Genomic DNA, 19,645 nt, shown 5'->3' with positions numbered 1-19,645 from the left:
CCTAGTGTGCAAATTTATCGTCTTATATGACAGGACTAAAATCATGCCTGCAAATCGTGCATCGAAGTCATGAAATGGGCTACAAATGCAATAAAAAATAATTTATTCAGAAGTTTAACAAATGGGTGGGGGAAGGGGTGCCGAAGATGCTCCTCGCCTGGGGCACCATTTGGTCTAGGGCCAGCTGCGTAAAACAGGGTAGCGTAGACCAGGCCTAAAGGTTTGAGACAAAGTCAGCAGTGGAGACCAAAGAGCAGGACGTCAGCAGGCCTCAGAGTAAGGGCGCACTGGCAGAAATCAGTCTCTACTTCATCCCACAGAATTTCAAACAGGTCCCTAAATCCTGTGAGCAGATGGACCTCACTAACCTAATGGTTCTCCCCAGGCCCATTCATATACAAATGCACAGAAGCAAGTGTACTCCAGCTCACAAGCTACCGTAATATCTATGAAAACAGTATTTCATCTTTAAGATTCAGAAGGCCTTAAACTACTGTATAGCAACATGGCAGAAATGCTATTGCTCGAGGGTGGAGGCCAGCAGCCAGCTAGTACACAGTCTGCTGTACAATGCAGGTGAGAGGAAATTTTGGTCAGAGGCACTAGGACAACAACATTCCCTATCCTTACAAACAATATCCTGAGGATCTTCAGTCTAAGGTGGACAGGACCTTAGTCATGGTCTCATCTGACAGACCTGCAAAGAATAAAACCGCACAGAACTTAATTGCTCCTTCTCAAGAGGGATTTGAAGTGGTCCCCATTATTTCTCACCTTCCTGTTAGTGGCACAAAATGAAAGACAAGTTGTTTTGTTTACAAAAAGAGTCCTAAAATACTTTTATTTAATAATTAAAATTTGTCAACGGGAAGACAGATATACAATGCAATCATTTAGTCTAGAGAGATTTTGTACATCAGGGAAGCAATCTGGAAGTGCAATGCACCAGGTTCCATATTGTTTTCTATAAAGGGAACTTCAATCTTTGCCTCTTGCTTGTGAATCGTTGTTTTTGGGGACTATGAGGGAATCTGAAGAAACAAGAAATTATCCCCAGTGACTCCTTGCTCTAAGAGTATGATGACTGAGATGAAACAAGATTAACTGGATCTCCTGGGGTGTGAAGGCAGCAGATGAGGGTGCCACATTACACCCCGTAGGACTGACCCAGCAGATACTTGGCACATCATGGAAGAAGGGCAGTACCAAGAACATGAAAAGGCCTCCACACTAGGCAGGCAGACATACATAGGATTCATGAGCACAGACCTCAAGCACACTAATGCCGACTGCTAGTCAGCACAAGCTCTGAGTGACCTCCAGCAAAGAGAGTGAACAAGCAACAAAACAAAACACACCAGTGATCCAACAATACAGAACCCTCCACCCCCCAGTAAAATCCCAAATCCCCCATATTCTTGAGTAACATCTCCCCCGCCTCATTCCAAGTGTCACTTCACCCCCACGGGACAAGTGCCGTGCACATCGCTACAGCTGTAGCTTATGTCAACATTAAAGACATTCAGTAAGAACTGATAAGAGAACATTCTCAGAAGACTGACTGGTTTTAAGGTCACTTTTTAAAACCTCTTCCTCTCCACAGTGTAATTCTTAAAATTTCCAGGAGGTTTCGCTATGAGAATAGGAAAAGGCAAGTTTCACCCTGATCCGGGAGAGTGTTAAAAAAAAAAAAAAAAATAGAGGAAGCCACAATCAAAGAAAACTTATTACATACCTCAACTTCCTGAAATTAAAAACAAAACTTTAAAAGGCAACCGTTGTTTCCTGTGTCTGTAGCTCCCATTAAACAAGACTTAATTGTCTCAAGACAAGGTCTGTTAGCACAGGAGCAGGTTCGTGGGTTTGGTTTTTGTAAAATAAAAAATTCAGTTTACAAGATGCAGCATATGTTGTTAAGATCTATACAATTTCCCTTCCAGGGCAACATATCATTGGTCAGTAGTGATTCAGAATATTAAGTACATTAAAAAGAAGCAAGCCAAACCAAAAATAGTCACATGTCAGTTTCCTGCCAGGTCAGCATTTTTTAAAAAGGTTTCCTTTGTACACAGCAAATATACACACGCTTCCCAGCTCTCTGGAACATCAGAGCTTAGATTATTTTTTCCCCCTTCCCAAAAAGGGAAAAACAAAAAGTTCCAACCAGTTTGTAAGGACTATTTACAGTGGAGAACAGGGCTCATCGGGAGCAATAAAGGGAGCTGGGGGAGGAGTGGAAGAGCTCAGTTCCAATGCCGGTGTGGTCCTCAGGAAGGTGAGCCGAGATGCCTGGATGCCCTGGGGAGTATTGCTGTATCATGCGAGGTATAGTGTTCAGTTCCAGCCTGATGGCACTCAAGATGCATTTGTTCCAGTGAAATGCTACATTCAGATAGGATCCCCTTGTGCCCCAGCTCAGAGCCCTTCTCTGGGTATGTTTTCAAGGCAAAGCTTGGATGAGCCCCAAGGTTCTCCTCCACTATATTGCCCAGTAGATGGAAATAGCACGCGCTTTCAATCCTCTCTCCTCTGGTCTCTCTCATTCCCTCTTCTGGAGGATCATGGCCGGTGGAACCTAAAATAGAAGAGTAAAACCAGTGTCACACCTGGAATTTGGGTAAACTGTAAGGAAATGTTATGGATGTTAAAATATCAGGAGGTCTTTAATAAACTGGTAGTGTCCCCGCACTGATGGTATGTAATCACTGGGCTCTCAGTGAGAATTTTAGAGGCACTTCAGGTCCCTGTATGACAATCCACCCCAGTGGGGACTGAAAGAAAGAACTTCTCCTGCACTGCCAAGCCAACACACTCCCAACTCTAGCCTGTGAGGAGCAGCTTTTCATTCTCCATTCACTTCTATGTAGAGACTGCAGAGCAAGTGGGAGGGAATTGTGATGGTATTTTCTGTAACATGGGCACCTGGCTACTTGTTTCACATACTAGTTAACAGCTGGTTAGTGGTGTATCAGCTTTTGCTCACTATTGAGTTACCGGGATTTGAACCCACAATGTACAGGTGAAAGGCTCTATAACCCATTATCCAGTCTCCAGGCCCACCATTTACAGGCAGGTGCACCCAAGAAGCTCCCCTACAACGGAGAAAGTGAAGATAAATATCTGTGAAAGCTGCATCTGGTTATTTCTCCCGGATGGGATTAAAGCCCATTACTCAATATTGAAGCTCAGACTTGCTCTTGGCTTAAGAGGCTCAAAGCACAGCTTTATGAGCAAGACGAGAAGCAGCTATGGCCTGTACGAAGACAAAGCACATGGGCTCCTGGAGTCTTGTCTCACTCACCGTGTGAAGTGTTTGCTGTCTTCATGGACTTGCATTTCAGAGCTTTTAAACTCATTCAGTTCCTTTCGGATGGCAGCCTGCACAGAGGGGGAAAGAAATCCTTTCAGCTCACCCACACTGTTTATTCCCCCCACCACCACCGATTTACATAGACCCAGGACGTGCTGCATGTACAGATCTGCTTGTGGCTGGTCCGCACCATCTCAACTACTTTTAAGGAATAAAATGAAGGGCACATGTAGTTTTGAAATGGACAGGACTACCCACAGCCTCAATTTCCTCACCGTTGAAGAGGGAGCTTGCGGACAGCTATAACCCAAGTAAGGTACTGGAGATCAAACTCAGCAGCTCCCCCATTTTTTCTTCAACAACCCCTCTCAAAGCCTCAGGTTAACCCTAAAATACTGGCTAATCCCCAGATGCTTGATACCCTGAGGTATGCCCAGTTCCTAAGGGATGATGGTGCATGGAACTGGACTGAGACTTTCCTGCAGTGATCCTGATCAGGCCAGCCTCAGCCTGCCAAGAACTTCCCCCACTCTTCCCTGGGTCTTCCCAGCATCTGTACCCTGCTTCCTCCTGCTATAGGCTCCTGTCCACTCCTTCAGATCAAAGGCCAGAGCAAAAAGAGGGAGGTTGGGCTGGGAATTGGGAGAAAGCAGCATGGAGCCCAAACAGGCCTTGTGTGTAGAGAACAGGAAACTCTTGGTGTGCTGGTAGCGGGTGGGTGCTCAACAGGATGGGGCTAGGGAGATGGGATGAGTCATTCAGGAGACGGAAGGGAGACCAGGGTCCCACCACATGGAAGAGTTGAAGCAAAAAGAAGAAGAGCAAGTTTACTTTGCTTATATCCCTGAGCATGGGGTATCCAACATGGGGCTCCAAGGGTTGGGAAGAGTGTTCTCCCCATTACCTTGTCAGCGGGTGTGAGTTTTGTCCACGGCTTATCTGCTCTCCGGTCATAGTCCTGAGCATCTGTCACTTCCACATATTCATGAAACCTCAGGATCTTCCTAGCTTGCAGTTCAGCCACTGTAGGCCTTTGACTAAGCTGAAAGCAACAGAAGACAAGTCAGCTTCGACCATACTTGTCACCAGTGTGCATTCTGGCCAAAGACCCCACCATTCAATCTTTTTTGTGCATATAAGAGAGATCACTAGACACTGATGTGGGATGCAAAAAAGCACCCCAGTATGGTCCTTAATGAAGAGTTAATAATTGCCTCATCAGTTAAGTGAGTCTATGGCAGTGTTTATAGTGTAAAAGGCACACAGGGCCAGGACGGCATTTCAAATGAGAGCTACAGGAACAGATGGAAGGGGGGACCTAGATACAGGAAACTGACCGTGTGGGATACACTCCTAACCTGATTCTAATGCATGATTCCTCCCTACTGCCCCAGGGAATGGCAACATGTACTTAAGTTCCGTATTAATATGCTCTGTAAAAATTCCTTCCCAGCCACAAGTGTGGGACGAGTTTAACCCTGTCCCCGTGGGCTAGACCCATCTGGGATCAACAGCTAATCCCGTTGGTATATGGGAGACAGCAGCATTAGAATCTGGGATAGTCTGTCCATTTCACACCCCATTCTGGAAATAGTGTTCACAATTCTCGAACCTGGCTGCCTAAAGTTAGGTTCCTAAATCCACATCTAAGCATAGAAGAAGCATCTAAATAGAAGTGGCCTGTTTTTCCCGAGCTGCTGGACACAAATCCCACTGAAGATAATGGCTGCAAGCAGTTGCGGCTCCCATCAGTTTCTCTCAGGCATTTATTTAGGAACTTGATTTCAGGCCACCCAGTTTGAAAACCGTGGCCGCTGCTGTTTTAATGTGGAACTCCGACACTCCAGCGATAGGTGCAGTAGGAATATCTCGACTGACCAGACAGATTCCCAACTTGTTACAGTCAGAGGGCACTCAGGATAACCACAGAGCAGCCTCATGACTCCCCCACCCCTCTATGTTCTCTTAGGTGCTTACTACCGCCACCATCCACAACAGAGCAGAGAGATGGAAAACACCAAACGGAGCACTGCAGTACCTTTCTGGTGAGGCGGCGTTTAATCTCCCGCTTCTCAGCCTGCCGGTCGGCCTCATTTTTTTCTGGCAAAGGGGGAAAAAAATGTTTCATTTAAAGCAGTGCCTCGTTGAAAACCACTGTCAAGAGCTGAACACGGAAAACCAGCTTTTCATATCCGTGGACTATCTGCATCTCCTACCATCTGTCTGCAATAACTCCAGGCATGCTGAGAGCACTAGGGTCTGAGTCAGACATCCTTACTCAAACAGTCCATAGACTAAGGATAGCAGAATGGGCCTTACCTCAGGATGGTTCAGTAGCTAACCAGAGCCCTCTCCAGGCTAGCAGAGAACTCTGGGTAAAATTTTCTAAGGCACTGAGTGACTTTGGCTCCTATGGGCCTAAGTTACATTTTATAATAGGTGTTATATTTGGGGGCGAGGGGGAAGGAATTTTCAGTTATGCTAATGATTAAAGAGCAATACAGAGAAGGAAATTTCTGTTGAAAATCATCTCCAAGCTGACATTTTGTTTTCTAGAGTTGATTTTAAGTCTTGTCTCTTGTCACCATTTACACTGTTAACTCTAATTGCATTCATCATGGGCAACGAAGCTAGACAGATCATAGTCACCTGCTGTGTTTTATGCCGTAGCATGATGCAGTGATCTGTGGGCTGCACATATTGCAGTCGAATGTTTACACCCAAGCAAAACAGCTTTTCTTTAAAAATATCATGGGAAGAAATCGTGTGTGTTTCACAATCTTTCGGGTGTAAATTAGTGAACAGGGGCCTTTGAACTGTGCTTGAGTGTTCATACTATTGTCCAAGAAGCTTCCGTCAGGTCAGCGTTTGCTGGTACCCCACAGAAGGGATACAGAACAGTGTATTAACTCTAGCTCAGTAAACAGGGGCCTAGAACTCTGCTCTAAAACCGCAGAAGACATACATTCTACCCCTGCACCCCTCTGATGCTACAACTGAGAAACAGGGGGAAAAAAGCAGCAATACTTATGTGTTTGGGAGCTGTAGAGCAGTCGTTACTCACGTTGAAGTATGTTCCTTTGCTCCAGCTCTTCTGCTGTTGGTCTCTGACTTAGTCGCCTAAACAAGAGGAGATAAAAACCATTACACTTGCCCAGCCATATTCCTGTAGGACACACAGATGCCAATGCTCATTTGGAAGCAGCAGGGAGTAGAGTTAATACGATACTCACTTTAATCATCTTGCTCCCTTTTTTCATTACTGCTCAAACCAGACAATTCTTCCCTCCACCTGCTAACACAGCTTTTCACCCAGACAGCAGAATCCACTAGACTGAACTTGGCCTAAGTGGGTGCTGCTCCCGTGGAGCTGCCTGGGCCAGGGCAGCAGTGGTGTAAGGAACACAGGACGGACAAGCTGGTCAAAAGTTGGGTGTAAATTGTCTCACAGTATAACTTCTAATGCACCTTTATTTGTTGGGCGCTTCAGATATGTTAACTTGCACGTGTGGGAGGGCTGGTGCGTAGCAGGAAGACAGCCCCCGTGAGGATGTCAGATAAAGCAGGGCACAGCTGCCATGTGTCTCACATGGAAACAGGTCACTGTTTTTTCCTTCTCCACCCCAAGGAGTGGGGGCACAATTGGGTGGCACAAGCTGACCCCACACTTAGCGCACCTGTAACCAGGGGCCTCTCTCCCCTGCCGCCTCGTGCTGTCTGGGTGCAGCAGAACACCCACACTGGCCAGGCTGGTAATGACTGCACAACTGCAGTCTGGAGCGGAGGAAGGTGAGAAGCTGCTGAGCTGGGCCAGTGGTGAGGCAGCAAGGTTGTTCAAGTATCTGGCTGCCTCCTTTCTCTCCGCAGGGGCTGAGGTGAGGAGGAGGAACAGGGAGCAGTGAGTGGAAGCAAAGAAGCCTCTGAAACATTTGGTATTGGCTACTGTCCAACAGGTACTGTGACATCGTATGCAATTCCTGTTTTTAGAACTGCCAGCACAGCAAGGGCTGAAGCAGCCCAGAATCATCATTGCAGTGGAATCCCAACTGGACACGAGGGAATCCAACTCAGCTGTGGACAAGACACTTTGCAGCCCTGCTTTAGTTTACACCCACAGAATTCCCACTCCTCCCCAGGCCAGATTCAGCCCTTGGGTAAGGGAGCTGCACCCTCTAACTTCAGGAAGTGCAGTACCAGCGTCACCCAGGGTCCCACAGAATGCCTACTCACAGCGAGCTAGATGATCTTGCCACTTGCACCTGTTTTCCAAATTACATCTGTCAAGTTGCTCACATCACTGCTCAATGTGGCTCCTCGAACTTTGTTTTTAACAGCACACTTCAACTCAGGAAATGAGAAGTCTGACAGGCTATGGGGGTAGGAAGAGTTGGCTCTTCCAGCTCAAATGGCTTCCCTCCCGAACAGTGGAAACTGTCCTGCATGAAATGTAAGCTTCTTGTCTTTACATTACTTCAGAGGGAAATGACACGCAAGCCTAGCACCCCAGCCCCAACGCAGCAGAGAAAAAGCCTCCTTGTTGCTACATTTCAGGCAAGCAGATTTCTTGGCTCACCCTTAGTTATGCCGAAGACAGAGGATTTTTCTTTTCCTCTGCATTTTGTACCTGATCAATGCTGTCCCAATCTGTTGCCGAATTTCATTCCACTCCTCCTTGCTTTTCCGAGGGAAAGCATTCTTTTCCTCCAGCTCCTGCTGCGTGGCCATGTTGCCCAGTTTCATGGCCAATGTATCTTTCCTCTTCACCTTGTTAGCTAGAGCGCCTGTGGGAAAGGGAAGAAGGGATCCTTGCATGAGTAAAGACAGGAGTGCTCCCACGCTGTAAAAAAGCAGCTGGATCCACAGGCCAGCCCGGCATCACACACACAATGATCAAGTACCACAGCTCCTCTGTTGGCAGGAGCTGAATGTCACTAAGGTCATGCAGCTACAGTACAGCCTGCAGCATGGTAAAAGGAGTAACACCATCCTGTCTAGAGAGGGAGCTGGAAGGATGTGTGGTTACTATTTTGGTGGCATCCCCTGCTGGAATTTTCCCCATCAGGCAGGGATGTACATGGGCTGGTTGGCAGTTGGGGTATTTGAGGGAGCGTAGGCAGGTGGGAACATAACACAAGAACGGCCATACTGGGTCAGACCAATGGTCCATCTAGCCCAGTATCCTGTGTTCTGACAGTGGCTGGTGCCAGATGCTTCATAGGGAATGAACAGAACAGGGCAATTATCAAGTGATACATCCTCTGTTGTCCAGTCCCAGCTTCTGGCAGTCAGAGGCTTAGGGACAACCAGAGCATGGTGTTGCATCTCTGACCATCTTGGTTAATAGCCATTGATGGACTGATCTCCCATGAACATATCTAACTTTTTTTTTTTTAAACCCAGTTATACTTTTGGCCTTCAGAATATCCACTGGCAACAAGTTCCACAGGTTGACTGTGTGTTGTGTGAAGAGGTGCTTCTTTATGTTTGTTTTATACCTGCTGCCTATTAATTTCATTGGGTGAACCCTGGTTCTTGTGTTAAGTGAAGGGCTAACCAACACTTCCCTATTCACTTTCTCCACACCATTCGTGATTTTATAGACCTCTATCATTTCCCCCTCCCCTGGCTTAGTTGTCTCTTTTCTAAAGTGGCCTGCACCAATCTCTTGTCATATAGAAGCTGTTCCACTCCCTTAAATCATTTTTGTTGCCTTTCTCTGTACCTTTTCCAATTCCAAATTGTATCTTTTTTGAGAAGGGGCGACCAGAACTGCACACAGTACTCAAGGTGTGGGCATACCATAGATTAGTGGGATTATGGTATTTTCTGTCTTGTTATCTATCCCTTTCTTAATGGTTCCTGACATTGTTAGCTTTTTTTTGACTGCCGCTGCACATTGAGTGGATGTTTTCAGAAAAGTCACGATGACTCCAAGAACTCTTTCTTGAGTGGTAACAGTCATCATCATTTTGTATGGACAGTTGGGATTATGTTTTCCAGGATGCATTACTTCCCACATTGTGGATAAGTAGCCTGTGAGGAAGCAAAGAGGCTAACACTTTGGGACACTGTACGGACCAGACTTTTGGTGTGGCTCTTGACGTGGCTAAGTGCAGTTGTGTGTGTAGGAGTAAAGCTGGCCTCCCAACGGTGAAACCTTACTGTTATGGCTTTCATCATCCTCTTCATCTTCCTCATCCTTATACAGGATGGGTCCCTCCGAGTCCGAATCACTCGTCCCCTCCTCTTCCTCCTGCAGGGGCTGTGGCATTAGCCTAGGAATGATTGTGACAGATGGTGCATCTCCAATGTAAACGTGAGGACCTGAACTCCGTTCGCCCTCCTGGTCTGCTTCCTCCTCTTCATCATCATCTGGACTAACAAAACGCGCACAATTATTATTGATTTTAAAAATGACAATGATTCACTTTGAGGTCAGGGATTTGTTCCATCCCCAGCCCCAGCGACAATTTAAACTGAAGCCTCTCTATGGAAGGCAGGTCACAAGCGCTGTAACCCCTTCCTAGTCAGTGGCTGTTTGCCTGCGGCTGCTGCCCCCCTTTTACCCCCACACTCTTTCATGGAAGCCCTGCTGAACTACGAGCAAGAGTACTTAGATTTCCTTACCCTCCTGTGGCACCTTCCCTCCAGGGATGTCAACATGCTTTAAACATTCATGAATTGCAGCAACTGAGACAGAGATTGCGGGTGGGATTTTCAAATGAATTTACGGGACTTAGGGGGTTAAAGAGCCCAAGTCAAGAAGCTTCCTTCGGTGCTTTGTGGCAAGTCCAAAACAGTGGCAGGTTGAAGGAGCTCTGCTCAAAGGCCCGTGCTGCAATCCCTGCCTCATCCCTCCTTCCTGAAGAGTCGGAAGGACTCCGGGCTCAGCAAGCACCAATTCAAGGAGATGCATGAGATGTCTGAGGCACTTGGGGCTAACCCCGTCACCCTCTAATCACCAGCCAACCCCATTTGGGGTTTCAGGGTTCAAACCTGCTGCCAAACCCAAGCAGAGTGTGTGGGGGGGGTGGGGAGATGGGAATGACCACATCAAATTCCAAGCAGTCTCTCTAGGCCAGGGGTGGGCAAACTTTTTGGCCCGAGGGCCACATCTGGGTGTGGAAATTGCATTCAGGGCCATGAATGTAGGGCTGGGGCAGGGGGTTGGGGTGCAGGAGGGCACTCAGGGCAGGAGGTTGGGGTGTGAGGTGCAGGAGGGATTCGGGCTGCGGGCTCCAGCCCAGCACCGCTTACCTGGTGTGGCTCCAGGGTGGCAGCAGTGTGCAGCGGGGCTGAGACAGGCTCCCTGCCTGCCTTGGCCCCGCGCCACTCCTGGAAGCGGCCGGCACCATGTCTCTGCTGCCCCTAGGAGAGGGGTAGAGGGCTCCGCGCACTGCCCTCACCTATGGGTTCCACACCCGAAGCTCCCATCGGCCGGGAACAGGGAACTGCGGCCAATGGGAGCTTCGGGTGTGGAACCCAAAGGTGAAGGAAGCACGGGGAGCCTTCTGCCCCCGACCCCCATCCTGGGCCGCAGGGACATGGTGCCGGCCATGCCATGGGGGTGGCAATCCCATGGGCCGGATCCAAAGCCCTGAGGGGCCAGATCCAGCCCGTGGGCCGTAGTTTGCCCACCCCTGCTCTAGGTCATCAGAAGCAGGTCATGGCTGAATGAAGAAACTGAGGATCTCACTTTGTCTCGTCAGTGCAATTAAATACCTAGATTCCTCTGAACTGTTTTTGCTTTTCCTGCCTAGCGTACCAAGGTGATGATCATTTCTCCAAACACTCAATTCCCGTGGCACTTTCCACAATCATAGGTCTTGCTCTAGGACGTGGAGCGCAGCGTTCCCACACCACAGTGCAGGCTGCTGTGTGCCCAGCTATCCCCCTACCCGTCAGTGCTCCTGCATGCACAGAGTCTGCACTCACACTTTCAGCATCTCGATGGTGACCGGCAGCGACCTGGCCCTGCCCAGGGTGCTGTTGTCCTCGTAGGGGCTGTCACTTTCGAAGAGCAGCGAGTGAGCCCTGTGCGACCCCTCTGCAGGTGGGGTAACTGGCAGGGGGCTCGTCAGCGCCTGCTGGATCCGGATGTGCAGTGGGATTTGGAGCAGCCGCATTGGCAAGTGAGGTTCTCCGAACCCCTGCTCTGCCGCCCACTTGGGCACTTCCAGTGACCTGAGATCTTCCTGTGTAGGGGTCTCCTTGGGCAGTTCCAGGGAGAGCTGGGGTTCCGTCACAGGGCTGGAGGCAGGCAGGGGCGTGCGCGGGGGCTCGGGAGGTATGTGGCTGGGCAATGGCGGAGAAGGCGACGGTGGCGGGTGAGACACGGTGATATGCACTGGTATCGATGCGGGACGAGTAGCTGTCACTACCCTATCACTTGGTGGTTTCGAGGCAGCAGTTGACTCCAGTGAGGGTGCCATGTTAGATGGAATGCCTCTCTTGGGTGGTAGGGGCGGGGAAGGCTTTGTTAAGCCCATACTACTGTTCACTGCTTGAGACAGTTCAGCTGGAAAAGAAGAGAGATCCCACATTTTATTAGGGCTTTGCCATAGTGCTGGACCCTCACTCATCCACTGGCTGAGCACTGAAAGCACTCAGGAGGCTACAGGATCCAGTGGTTAGAAGCAGGCAGATTCTGACCCACTGAGACCTTGATCAGTTCACATGACCTCCTGCAGTCTCAGCTGCTTGCTCCCTAAAGCCAGATGCCAGAGGTAACTGGGCAGGGTGGATAAAAATCAATGATTTTTTTTAAAAAAATTTTTAAATCAGATTTTTTTATTTAAATTTTTTTTTTATAAAATGCTTTTTGAGGAAAAAACACCTATCTAAAGATAGTTTTAATTAAGATACATTATAGCTCAAAGATATTTCATCATGGAATAGGGATTATAAATTCTAATTCTATAGTATGAGACAATACATTCATGTAATGTTTAAGAAAAGTTTTGTAAATGAATTCCAATAGTTCATGGATTAGGGACCCAATCTTATGGAGCTCCAGGGGCTTCTGTAGAAATTATTTAGGTTAATCTTTCTACCTACCCAATGGGACTCAGTACTCAGTCTAGAAGATACCATCCGAGATGCTTAGTTTTGCAGTTCTCAAACTGTGGATTTGTGTCTCCAAAGGTAACATGCTCGTTAACAGCAAAAAGGTTTTTTTAAATAAATAAATATAAAGAGGTGAGAAACAACAGACCTCAACTCTATTGTCCCTCCGCAAATTTGTGTACACAGAGTCAATTTCTTACCTCTCTAAAAGTGCAAAGTTTTAAAAAGTTCAACGAATAGAAGATTGTTGGGGGCGGAATAGATCTGGACAAGAAGTCTGGAGATAAATGTGAGAAGCGAGGGACATATGCTTTTTTGTTAAACTATTATATGTTTGCTGTTGAAGAAAAAAATCCAGAATACTTAACATTGTTGTTTTAGTTAACTAAAACAATTTAAATGTTTGTCTAGTGATGTTCTCTTCCTAATACAGTATGGCAAGAAAATCCTCCAAATAGTAATGATTAATCTGTTGAATTGGAGATAGTTCATCTCCCAATGACTTCATAAATATCTGTTTCAATTACCTCTGGTAAATGAAATAACCAAACAATAATTCATTTTCTGATATAGATGTAAAACTAATCTGAAAAGTTTTCAAAATAAAATCACTTTAAAAATGTATAGTGTGTACCTTCTAAAGATGAAACCTACATCTATCTCTGAGTTGTGAAGAATATGTATTAAGGTGATAACCACCAACAAGAATGCACTTTTATGGAGAAAACCATGATTAAATCGAGTCTTCCTGACTAGTGATTTAAATCAAATTCACCCTGTAACTGGGTGGCAAAGCTTCTCACTTGCTCTTCTAGCTACTAAGGTAAGAAGTCAGGACAGCAGCCAAGAGTGAGCAGGCTGGAAGAGCTCCTGCTTGTTTTGCTGCTTTGCATGGAAGGTTGGCTTGGCGAGAGTGCAACAGGAGGGCCAGCTCCAGGAACGGCAGCGTTCCTTGGGCAGGTGCAGGACATGCGGATCAGTATGCTGCTCACTTAGCAAAGGAATGAATGCAACCAGGGCACTTTGTGCCTACATTTACAGCCAACACCCAAAAATGGAATTTGATATAACATCCCCAACAAAACCCTGGACTTAAAGCTTTTCCTTTCATACAACACTTTTAGAGTATTGCTATTTGAAGACAAAAGTCAGTGGGACTGAAACGCTAACATGCTCACACTCAGTTTAGCTGTCAGAGCTAGCCACAGAGAACATTACTGCTAGCCACTCCTCTCCAACATGAAAGTGCTTTCCCTATTCTACGTGGACTCAATGCTGGGTCACCATAAATCCTGTTACCAGCTTACCCCTCATCTATGGTTCTACTGTGGTCACTAGTATCTAAGGCAGAGCTGACATCATAAATCATCATGTATCCAGAGGGGTTTATAGGACCCATAAAATCTACAGCTTGGAAAGTCCCTTCCCGATTTGTGGGGCAGGCCTGAATTTAACGCAGGGGTCTGTGCTGTTTGATGCTGATCCAGGAGAGAATGACGAGAACAATGTGACTAGGGGAAGAGGGCTGGGGCCCAAATGTAATGTAATGTAATGTATCCCATCCAGAAAATATAGTCTTCAGTAGTGGCTCCCAAAATTGGAGACCTCACACTTGGTGTATCACTTCTGTCCTACAGGAGAACACCCAGTGTTTAAAAAGGACACTGGACTCTTGCTGCAGTGCAGAGCCCTGCAGGGGACTAGTGCAGAGCCCTGCAGTGGGACTGGTATCCCGTGGGTCCCTTGGGACCCACTGCCATAATAGTGGGAGTAGGTGGGAGTGGGATTAAAAAAGTCATGCACTGGGCTCTTCAGCAGTGGCTTTTTGGCCTTTAATATTTATGCAGTAGCAGCTTCTAAGGGTTGAAAGGTCAATTTTCCTCCTACCAAACTGCTTGGAAAACGTCAGTTTTCTTCCGTGTCTGCTTGTTTTCACCACCACAATCACATCTGTATCAACACATTCCCCAGATCTGAAACAAGAGCTCCTAGTCCAGTGGTGCTGCAGAACCACAAATGGCAGCAAGAGATGAGGAGATTGTGCTTTCTGGGAAGACTGCAGTAATACAGAGGTGGATGCATTTTTCAGATGTTTCGAATACACAGACTTTTCCCTTACAGATTAAGGCCAGGATCCTGTCTAGTGCTGAGTGTCCTCAGCTCCCACTGGCTTCTGCTTTCAGTGCTACTCAAAGCCAGATAGGATCAGCCCTAAGAGGTCATGTTTGGGAACTAAGAGCCTGATTCTGAGAGGAGCCAAGTAGCCAGCACCTCCCATAAACGGGCGTTAGAAAAGCAGAGCACGCACAGGACTAGGACCTACTGCAAGTGTCCTGTGAATCCAATCTGTCTCCGGTCATGGGTAAGGCAAAGGGGTCTTTCTCACTGGGCTAAAAATTAGTTTCACTGCACCCAGGACAGTACAAACTCCTCTGACCCAACACAGAAGCCAACATATTACTCTAGTAAAGGCTAAACTAGCCACTTTGGTGTGAACAACAGCTGCCCCTGTACCTGGCATGGCCTTGACAGAATCCATGCATACACTGTGAACTACTGTTGTGTACAAGTTAAGTTATGTGAAAGTTAGCATTTCCTGAGCCTATCCTGCCAGGAAGTCTCATTTAAGAGGCCAGCAGCATAGGAGCCTAACGTACGGAATGAGGAAGCAGAGATGAAAGAGACGGGTTATGTTAGCCATGGTCACTTTTTTTCAGTGCGGGGCTGTTCCCTTCCATTTTGTGCTCTGTTACCTAATTTTTATTCTGTCAGTCAATGGGGCTTTCACCACTTCCTTTGGGAGCCTATTCCCCAATCTCACCATTGGGTAACACTTCTAGACATTCAGGCTGTATAATCCTTTGCCTAATTCAAATCCATTGTTCCTAGTTATACCTTTACTATCTGTTAAATATTTTCTTCCCCTCCTTAGTGTTTACACCATCCAAATACACGTCCTTTCAATTTCACTCGTTAGTGAAACTATGCGGGTTTGATACTGCAAAAAGACCAACTCCAATCTTGCTTTCAATACTTTTGTATCAGAAACAGCATTGTGTTGAGTATTTAAATGTAGGTCTGTACAGAGCACAATTGTGAAATCAGTCCCTGTTTGAATGGGGATTCTCAACAGGCAAAGCAAGCAAAACAGGTGCAGAGCTCTTCAGCTCTACTTACATGTAACTCCTCACTCCCTCCACACCCTCTGCCATAGGTGTCTAAGGCCCTACCCTGGAGATAGCAGCAGTATGACACTTTGCTGTCTTTCATTATATTTTTTTCTCAGCACTACCTGCAATTAATGCTCATGCATTTCAAATACCACCCATGTTGTGTGCAAGCAGCTTAAGCAAGCAAAGAAGGTATTCCTTGCGTGCACAACAGGAATGGTCAGACTAGTTTTATTATCTGGCAAACAGCAGTTTAATACCATGCAAAGTTCAACTGTAAAACCTGCTAGAGCAGAGCGCATCCCAGAGCAGAAAAACTAAATTATTTGGTTCGTATTTATTTTTTAGTCTGGAGAAGTAGCATTATTTGCTTGTGGAAACGAACACACTGATCTAAGCCTACTGCAAGTAGGTCCTGCGCCGGCTTTCTCGACACAGCTCTGCCAATGCCTCCCAAACAAGATCTGCACAAGCCCAGCCACCACTATGGATGGATTCATTTCACAGCTCTGCCCATACATCTCAGTCCTGATCTGTGGCACTCCCTGCTACTCCTGTCCAAAGACTAGCTGTGCAGTGCGTTGTCCTTTAACGGCTTCATTCAGTCCACTTAACACATTTCACTTGTGACTTACTCAAGATTTAACCAAGGCATCTAAGAGACCAATACGTAATATTGGGCTAACTGCATGACAAGAAACTCCCCTCAACATGTTCTGTTAAAACAGGTTTGGAAACAGATGCATTTAATTCTTTACTTAACCAGCACTGGGAAGAATCAGCTCTTAATTTACGTTTTAGTGCTATACGATTTGCCAGATGGGCAGCCCTGCAGCCTGAATTTCTCAGTTTATCCATAGCAGCAAGGGGGGCATGCTTCCCCAACATCCCTGCCTTGCCAATGCACTTTGAGGAAGCACCTCAAGAAGCAAGGGGGCAGTTCAGACTCCATGGTCCACTCCGAGTCCTTTGCCTTGCTGCTGCAACTGGCAGCAAGGGCACTGATCCATGCCAAATACCACAGTAGTTTGTCATGTGGATATTTCCCACTGGGACTTACCAGTTCATTAGGACACCAAACAGCTGTAACCATCAACTTCCACTGACCATATAAACTGGTGATTTAGAGGTGAAAGCCTTCTAACACCCACTAATGACAGGTTTCAGAGTAACAGCCGTGTTAGTCTGTCTTCGCAAAAAGAAAAGGAGTACTTGTGGCACCTTAGAGACTAACCAATTTATTTGAGCATAAGCTTTCGTGAGCTACAGCTCACTTCATCGGATGCATACTGTGGAAAGTGTAGAAGATCTTTTTATACACACAAAGCATGAAAAAATACCTCCCCCCACCTCACTCTCCTGCTGGTAATAGCTTATCTAAAGTGACCACTCTCCTTACAATGTGTATGATAATCAAGGTGGGCCATTTCCAGCACAAATCCAGGGTTTAACAAGAACATCGCGGGGGGGGGGAGTAGGAAAAAAACAAGGGGAAATAGGTTACCTTGCATAATGACTTAGTTGGGGGCTGAAGGTGACGGCTAGTGGCATTCTGTTATTTTCTTTGTTAGGCCTGTCCTGTATTTTCTTTGTTAGGCCTAACTACTACAGGACAGGCCCAACAAAGAAAATAACAGAACGCCACTAGCCGTCACCTTCAGCCCCCAACTAAAACCCCTCCAACGCATTATTAAGGATCTACAACCTATCCTGAAGGATGACCCAACACTCTCACAAATCTTGGGAGACAGGCCAGTCCTTGCCTACAGACAGCCCCGCAACCTGAAGCAAATACTCACCAGCAACCACACACCACACAACAGAACCACTAACCCAGGAACCTATCCTTGCAACAAAGCCCGTTGCCAACTGTGCCCACATATCTATTCAGGGGACACCATCATAGGGCCTAATCACATCAGCCACACTATCAGAGGCTCGTTCACCTGCACATCCACCAATGTGATATATGCCATCGTGTGCCAGCAACGCCCCTCTGCCATGTACATTGGTCAAACTGGACAGTCTCTACGTAAAAGAATAAATGGACACAAATCAGATGTCAAGAATTATAACATTCATAAACCAGTTGGAGAACACTTCAATCTCTCTGGTCACGTGATTACAGACATGAAAGTTGCGATATTACAACAAAAAAACTTCAAATCCAGACTCCAGTGAGAGACTGTTGAATTGGAATTCATTTGCAAATTGGATACAATTAACTTAGGCTTGAACAGAGACTGGGAGTGGCTAAGTCATTATGCAAGGTAACCCATTTCCCCTTGTTTTTGCCTACTCTGCCCCCCCCCCCCCCCCGCGATGTTCTTGTTAAACCCTGGATTTGTGCTGGAAATGGCCCACCTTGATTATCATACACATTGTAAGGAGAGTGGTCACTTTAAATAAGCTATTACCAGCAGGAGAGTGAGGTGGGGGGAGGTATTTTTTCATGCTTTGTGTGTATAAAAAGATCTTCTACACTTTCCACAGTATGCATCCGATGAAGTGAGCTGTAGCTCATGAAAGCTTATGCTCAAACAAATTGGTTAGTCTCTAAGGTGCCACAAGTCCTCCTTTTCTTTTTGCCAACACCCACTAACAATCCCAAGCCTTCCAGTCCAGCACAGCTGATAAATTCCCGCATTGGTGGAAGATTAAAGACACTTTATAACAATAGTGATTTTTAATCTCAATCACTACCCTTAACAGAAAAACTAGAGACTGCCTCCCTTGATCAGCTGCTGGATACATCTGTGCTAGGCAGATCGTTCAATTTGTAGTGCCTCTTGAAAGTAATTAATGTTTGCCCTGTGCTGATGGAACCAGCATCAACAGAGCTCATCCAGTTTCCACGCTTGTCCAGTGGTCAAGCTTTGAAGATCCTCGATCAGCTCACAGACATTCGAGACATGATACTGTATGAACACAGCAACACAAATCTTCCCTTCCAAACAGAGTTTGCAATCTCAAAGAACAAAAGAGCATCCTAGGTCTGACTGACAGCCAGTTGCAAAGACGACGACACTTACCTATTAAAGGGTTGCTATTTCTGTTCACAGGCTTCGGGGGCGGGATGGGGGGCTGTTTGGCGGGCACCACGCTGGTTGTACTTGTGGCAGCAGTAGTGTTAGTGCTGGCAAGAGCAGGGGGCACAGTCCTGGGGGCTGGGCAAGGGGCGACTGTGGAACTGACCGTCTTGGATATGCTGGTGGTGGCAGTAACAGTAGAGGAGGATGCAGTCCTTGTGGTGCGGCTGGCAGGGGCGGGATCCCTCACCTGCACATCACTTGCCTCCTGAGAAGAGGACAAGGGTCTTTTTGGAGGAAGCAAAGGCTGTTTGGGTGCTTGCGGCTCATGAGGAGGCTCCATTTCTGAACTGGGATTGCTACTGGATGAGCCTGCAAAGTGAAACACAAAACAAGTGCTCAGAGAGATTGGTGAATGAGGGGACCCAAGAGAAGAGATTTCAAAACGGGTATTTCTTTGTGAGAAACTGAAGCAAGCCTGATTTCCTACCTAGTCTTTTATTTGGTTCCTCAACTGGAACAGACTTTCTAAGACTTGACTTCTTCTCAACCTCTTCCTCCAAGTTTGACACCCCAGAACCACCAATGGGGACTGTATGCCCATTCTTCAATGCAGTATGGCTGAGTTTGTCTGGTTCCTCTCCATCTGTGAGGGGGTGGGGAATGAACAGAAAACCATCAGAAAAGGCAAAGGATACTGAATACTTAGTCCTGCCATGAGAGCAGGGGACTGGACTAGATGACCTCTCAAGGTCCCTTCCAGTCCTATGATTCTATGATCTGAAGTCTGAGAAGGTACACACCTATCAATAGGCAGTGAACTGGCAATAGATTGCTAATGACTATATTTAAAAATCTGCAAGTATCCACAACACTCCTTTTACTTCTGGAATATCTGGTCCTAGAATTACTTTCTGCATAAAATAGCACATGGTAACATCAGCACCAAGTTAGTTTGGAGCTCTTGATTTCAACAATGTGCTAAAAGACAGTATAGGGCCTAATCTCCTGTAACTCTAGTGTGTAGTATCATTTATTCCAACAATCTGTTTATTCCCCCATCAGTCTCC

General features: G+C 46.6%; 1 protein-coding gene across 10 annotated transcripts in view; it reads right to left on the bottom strand.

The window, feature by feature from the left end:
* Nucleotides 1-806: 806 nt before the first annotated feature.
* Nucleotides 807-19,645, bottom strand: part of PHACTR4 (phosphatase and actin regulator 4) — a 99,518-nt gene continuing 80,679 nt past the window's right edge. For all 10 annotated transcript variants that reach the window (XM_073317315.2, XM_073317317.2, XM_073317316.2 and 7 more), the window contains 10 exons: nucleotides 19,066-19,221; nucleotides 18,579-18,947; nucleotides 11,246-11,828; nucleotides 9,473-9,687; nucleotides 7,935-8,091; nucleotides 6,375-6,430; nucleotides 5,349-5,410; nucleotides 4,215-4,352; nucleotides 3,302-3,378; nucleotides 807-2,575 (listed from right to left, as the gene is read on the bottom strand). In XM_073317315.2, coding sequence (XP_073173416.1) covers nucleotides 2,560-2,575; nucleotides 3,302-3,378; nucleotides 4,215-4,352; nucleotides 5,349-5,410; nucleotides 6,375-6,430; nucleotides 7,935-8,091; nucleotides 9,473-9,687; nucleotides 11,246-11,828; nucleotides 18,579-18,947; nucleotides 19,066-19,221 — 1,829 coding nt within the window. In that variant the 3' untranslated portion in view covers nucleotides 807-2,559. The remainder of the gene's footprint in view (nucleotides 2,576-3,301; nucleotides 3,379-4,214; nucleotides 4,353-5,348; nucleotides 5,411-6,374; nucleotides 6,431-7,934; nucleotides 8,092-9,472; nucleotides 9,688-11,245; nucleotides 11,829-18,578; nucleotides 18,948-19,065; nucleotides 19,222-19,645) is intronic.

This window comes from Lepidochelys kempii, chromosome 19 (assembly GCF_965140285.1).
Source record: "Lepidochelys kempii isolate rLepKem1 chromosome 19, rLepKem1.hap1, whole genome shotgun sequence".
NCBI lineage: Eukaryota > Metazoa > Chordata > Testudines > Cheloniidae > Lepidochelys > Lepidochelys kempii.
The sequence above is the reverse complement of the archived record's forward strand: the minus strand, read 5'-3'. Positions and strand labels throughout refer to the sequence as shown.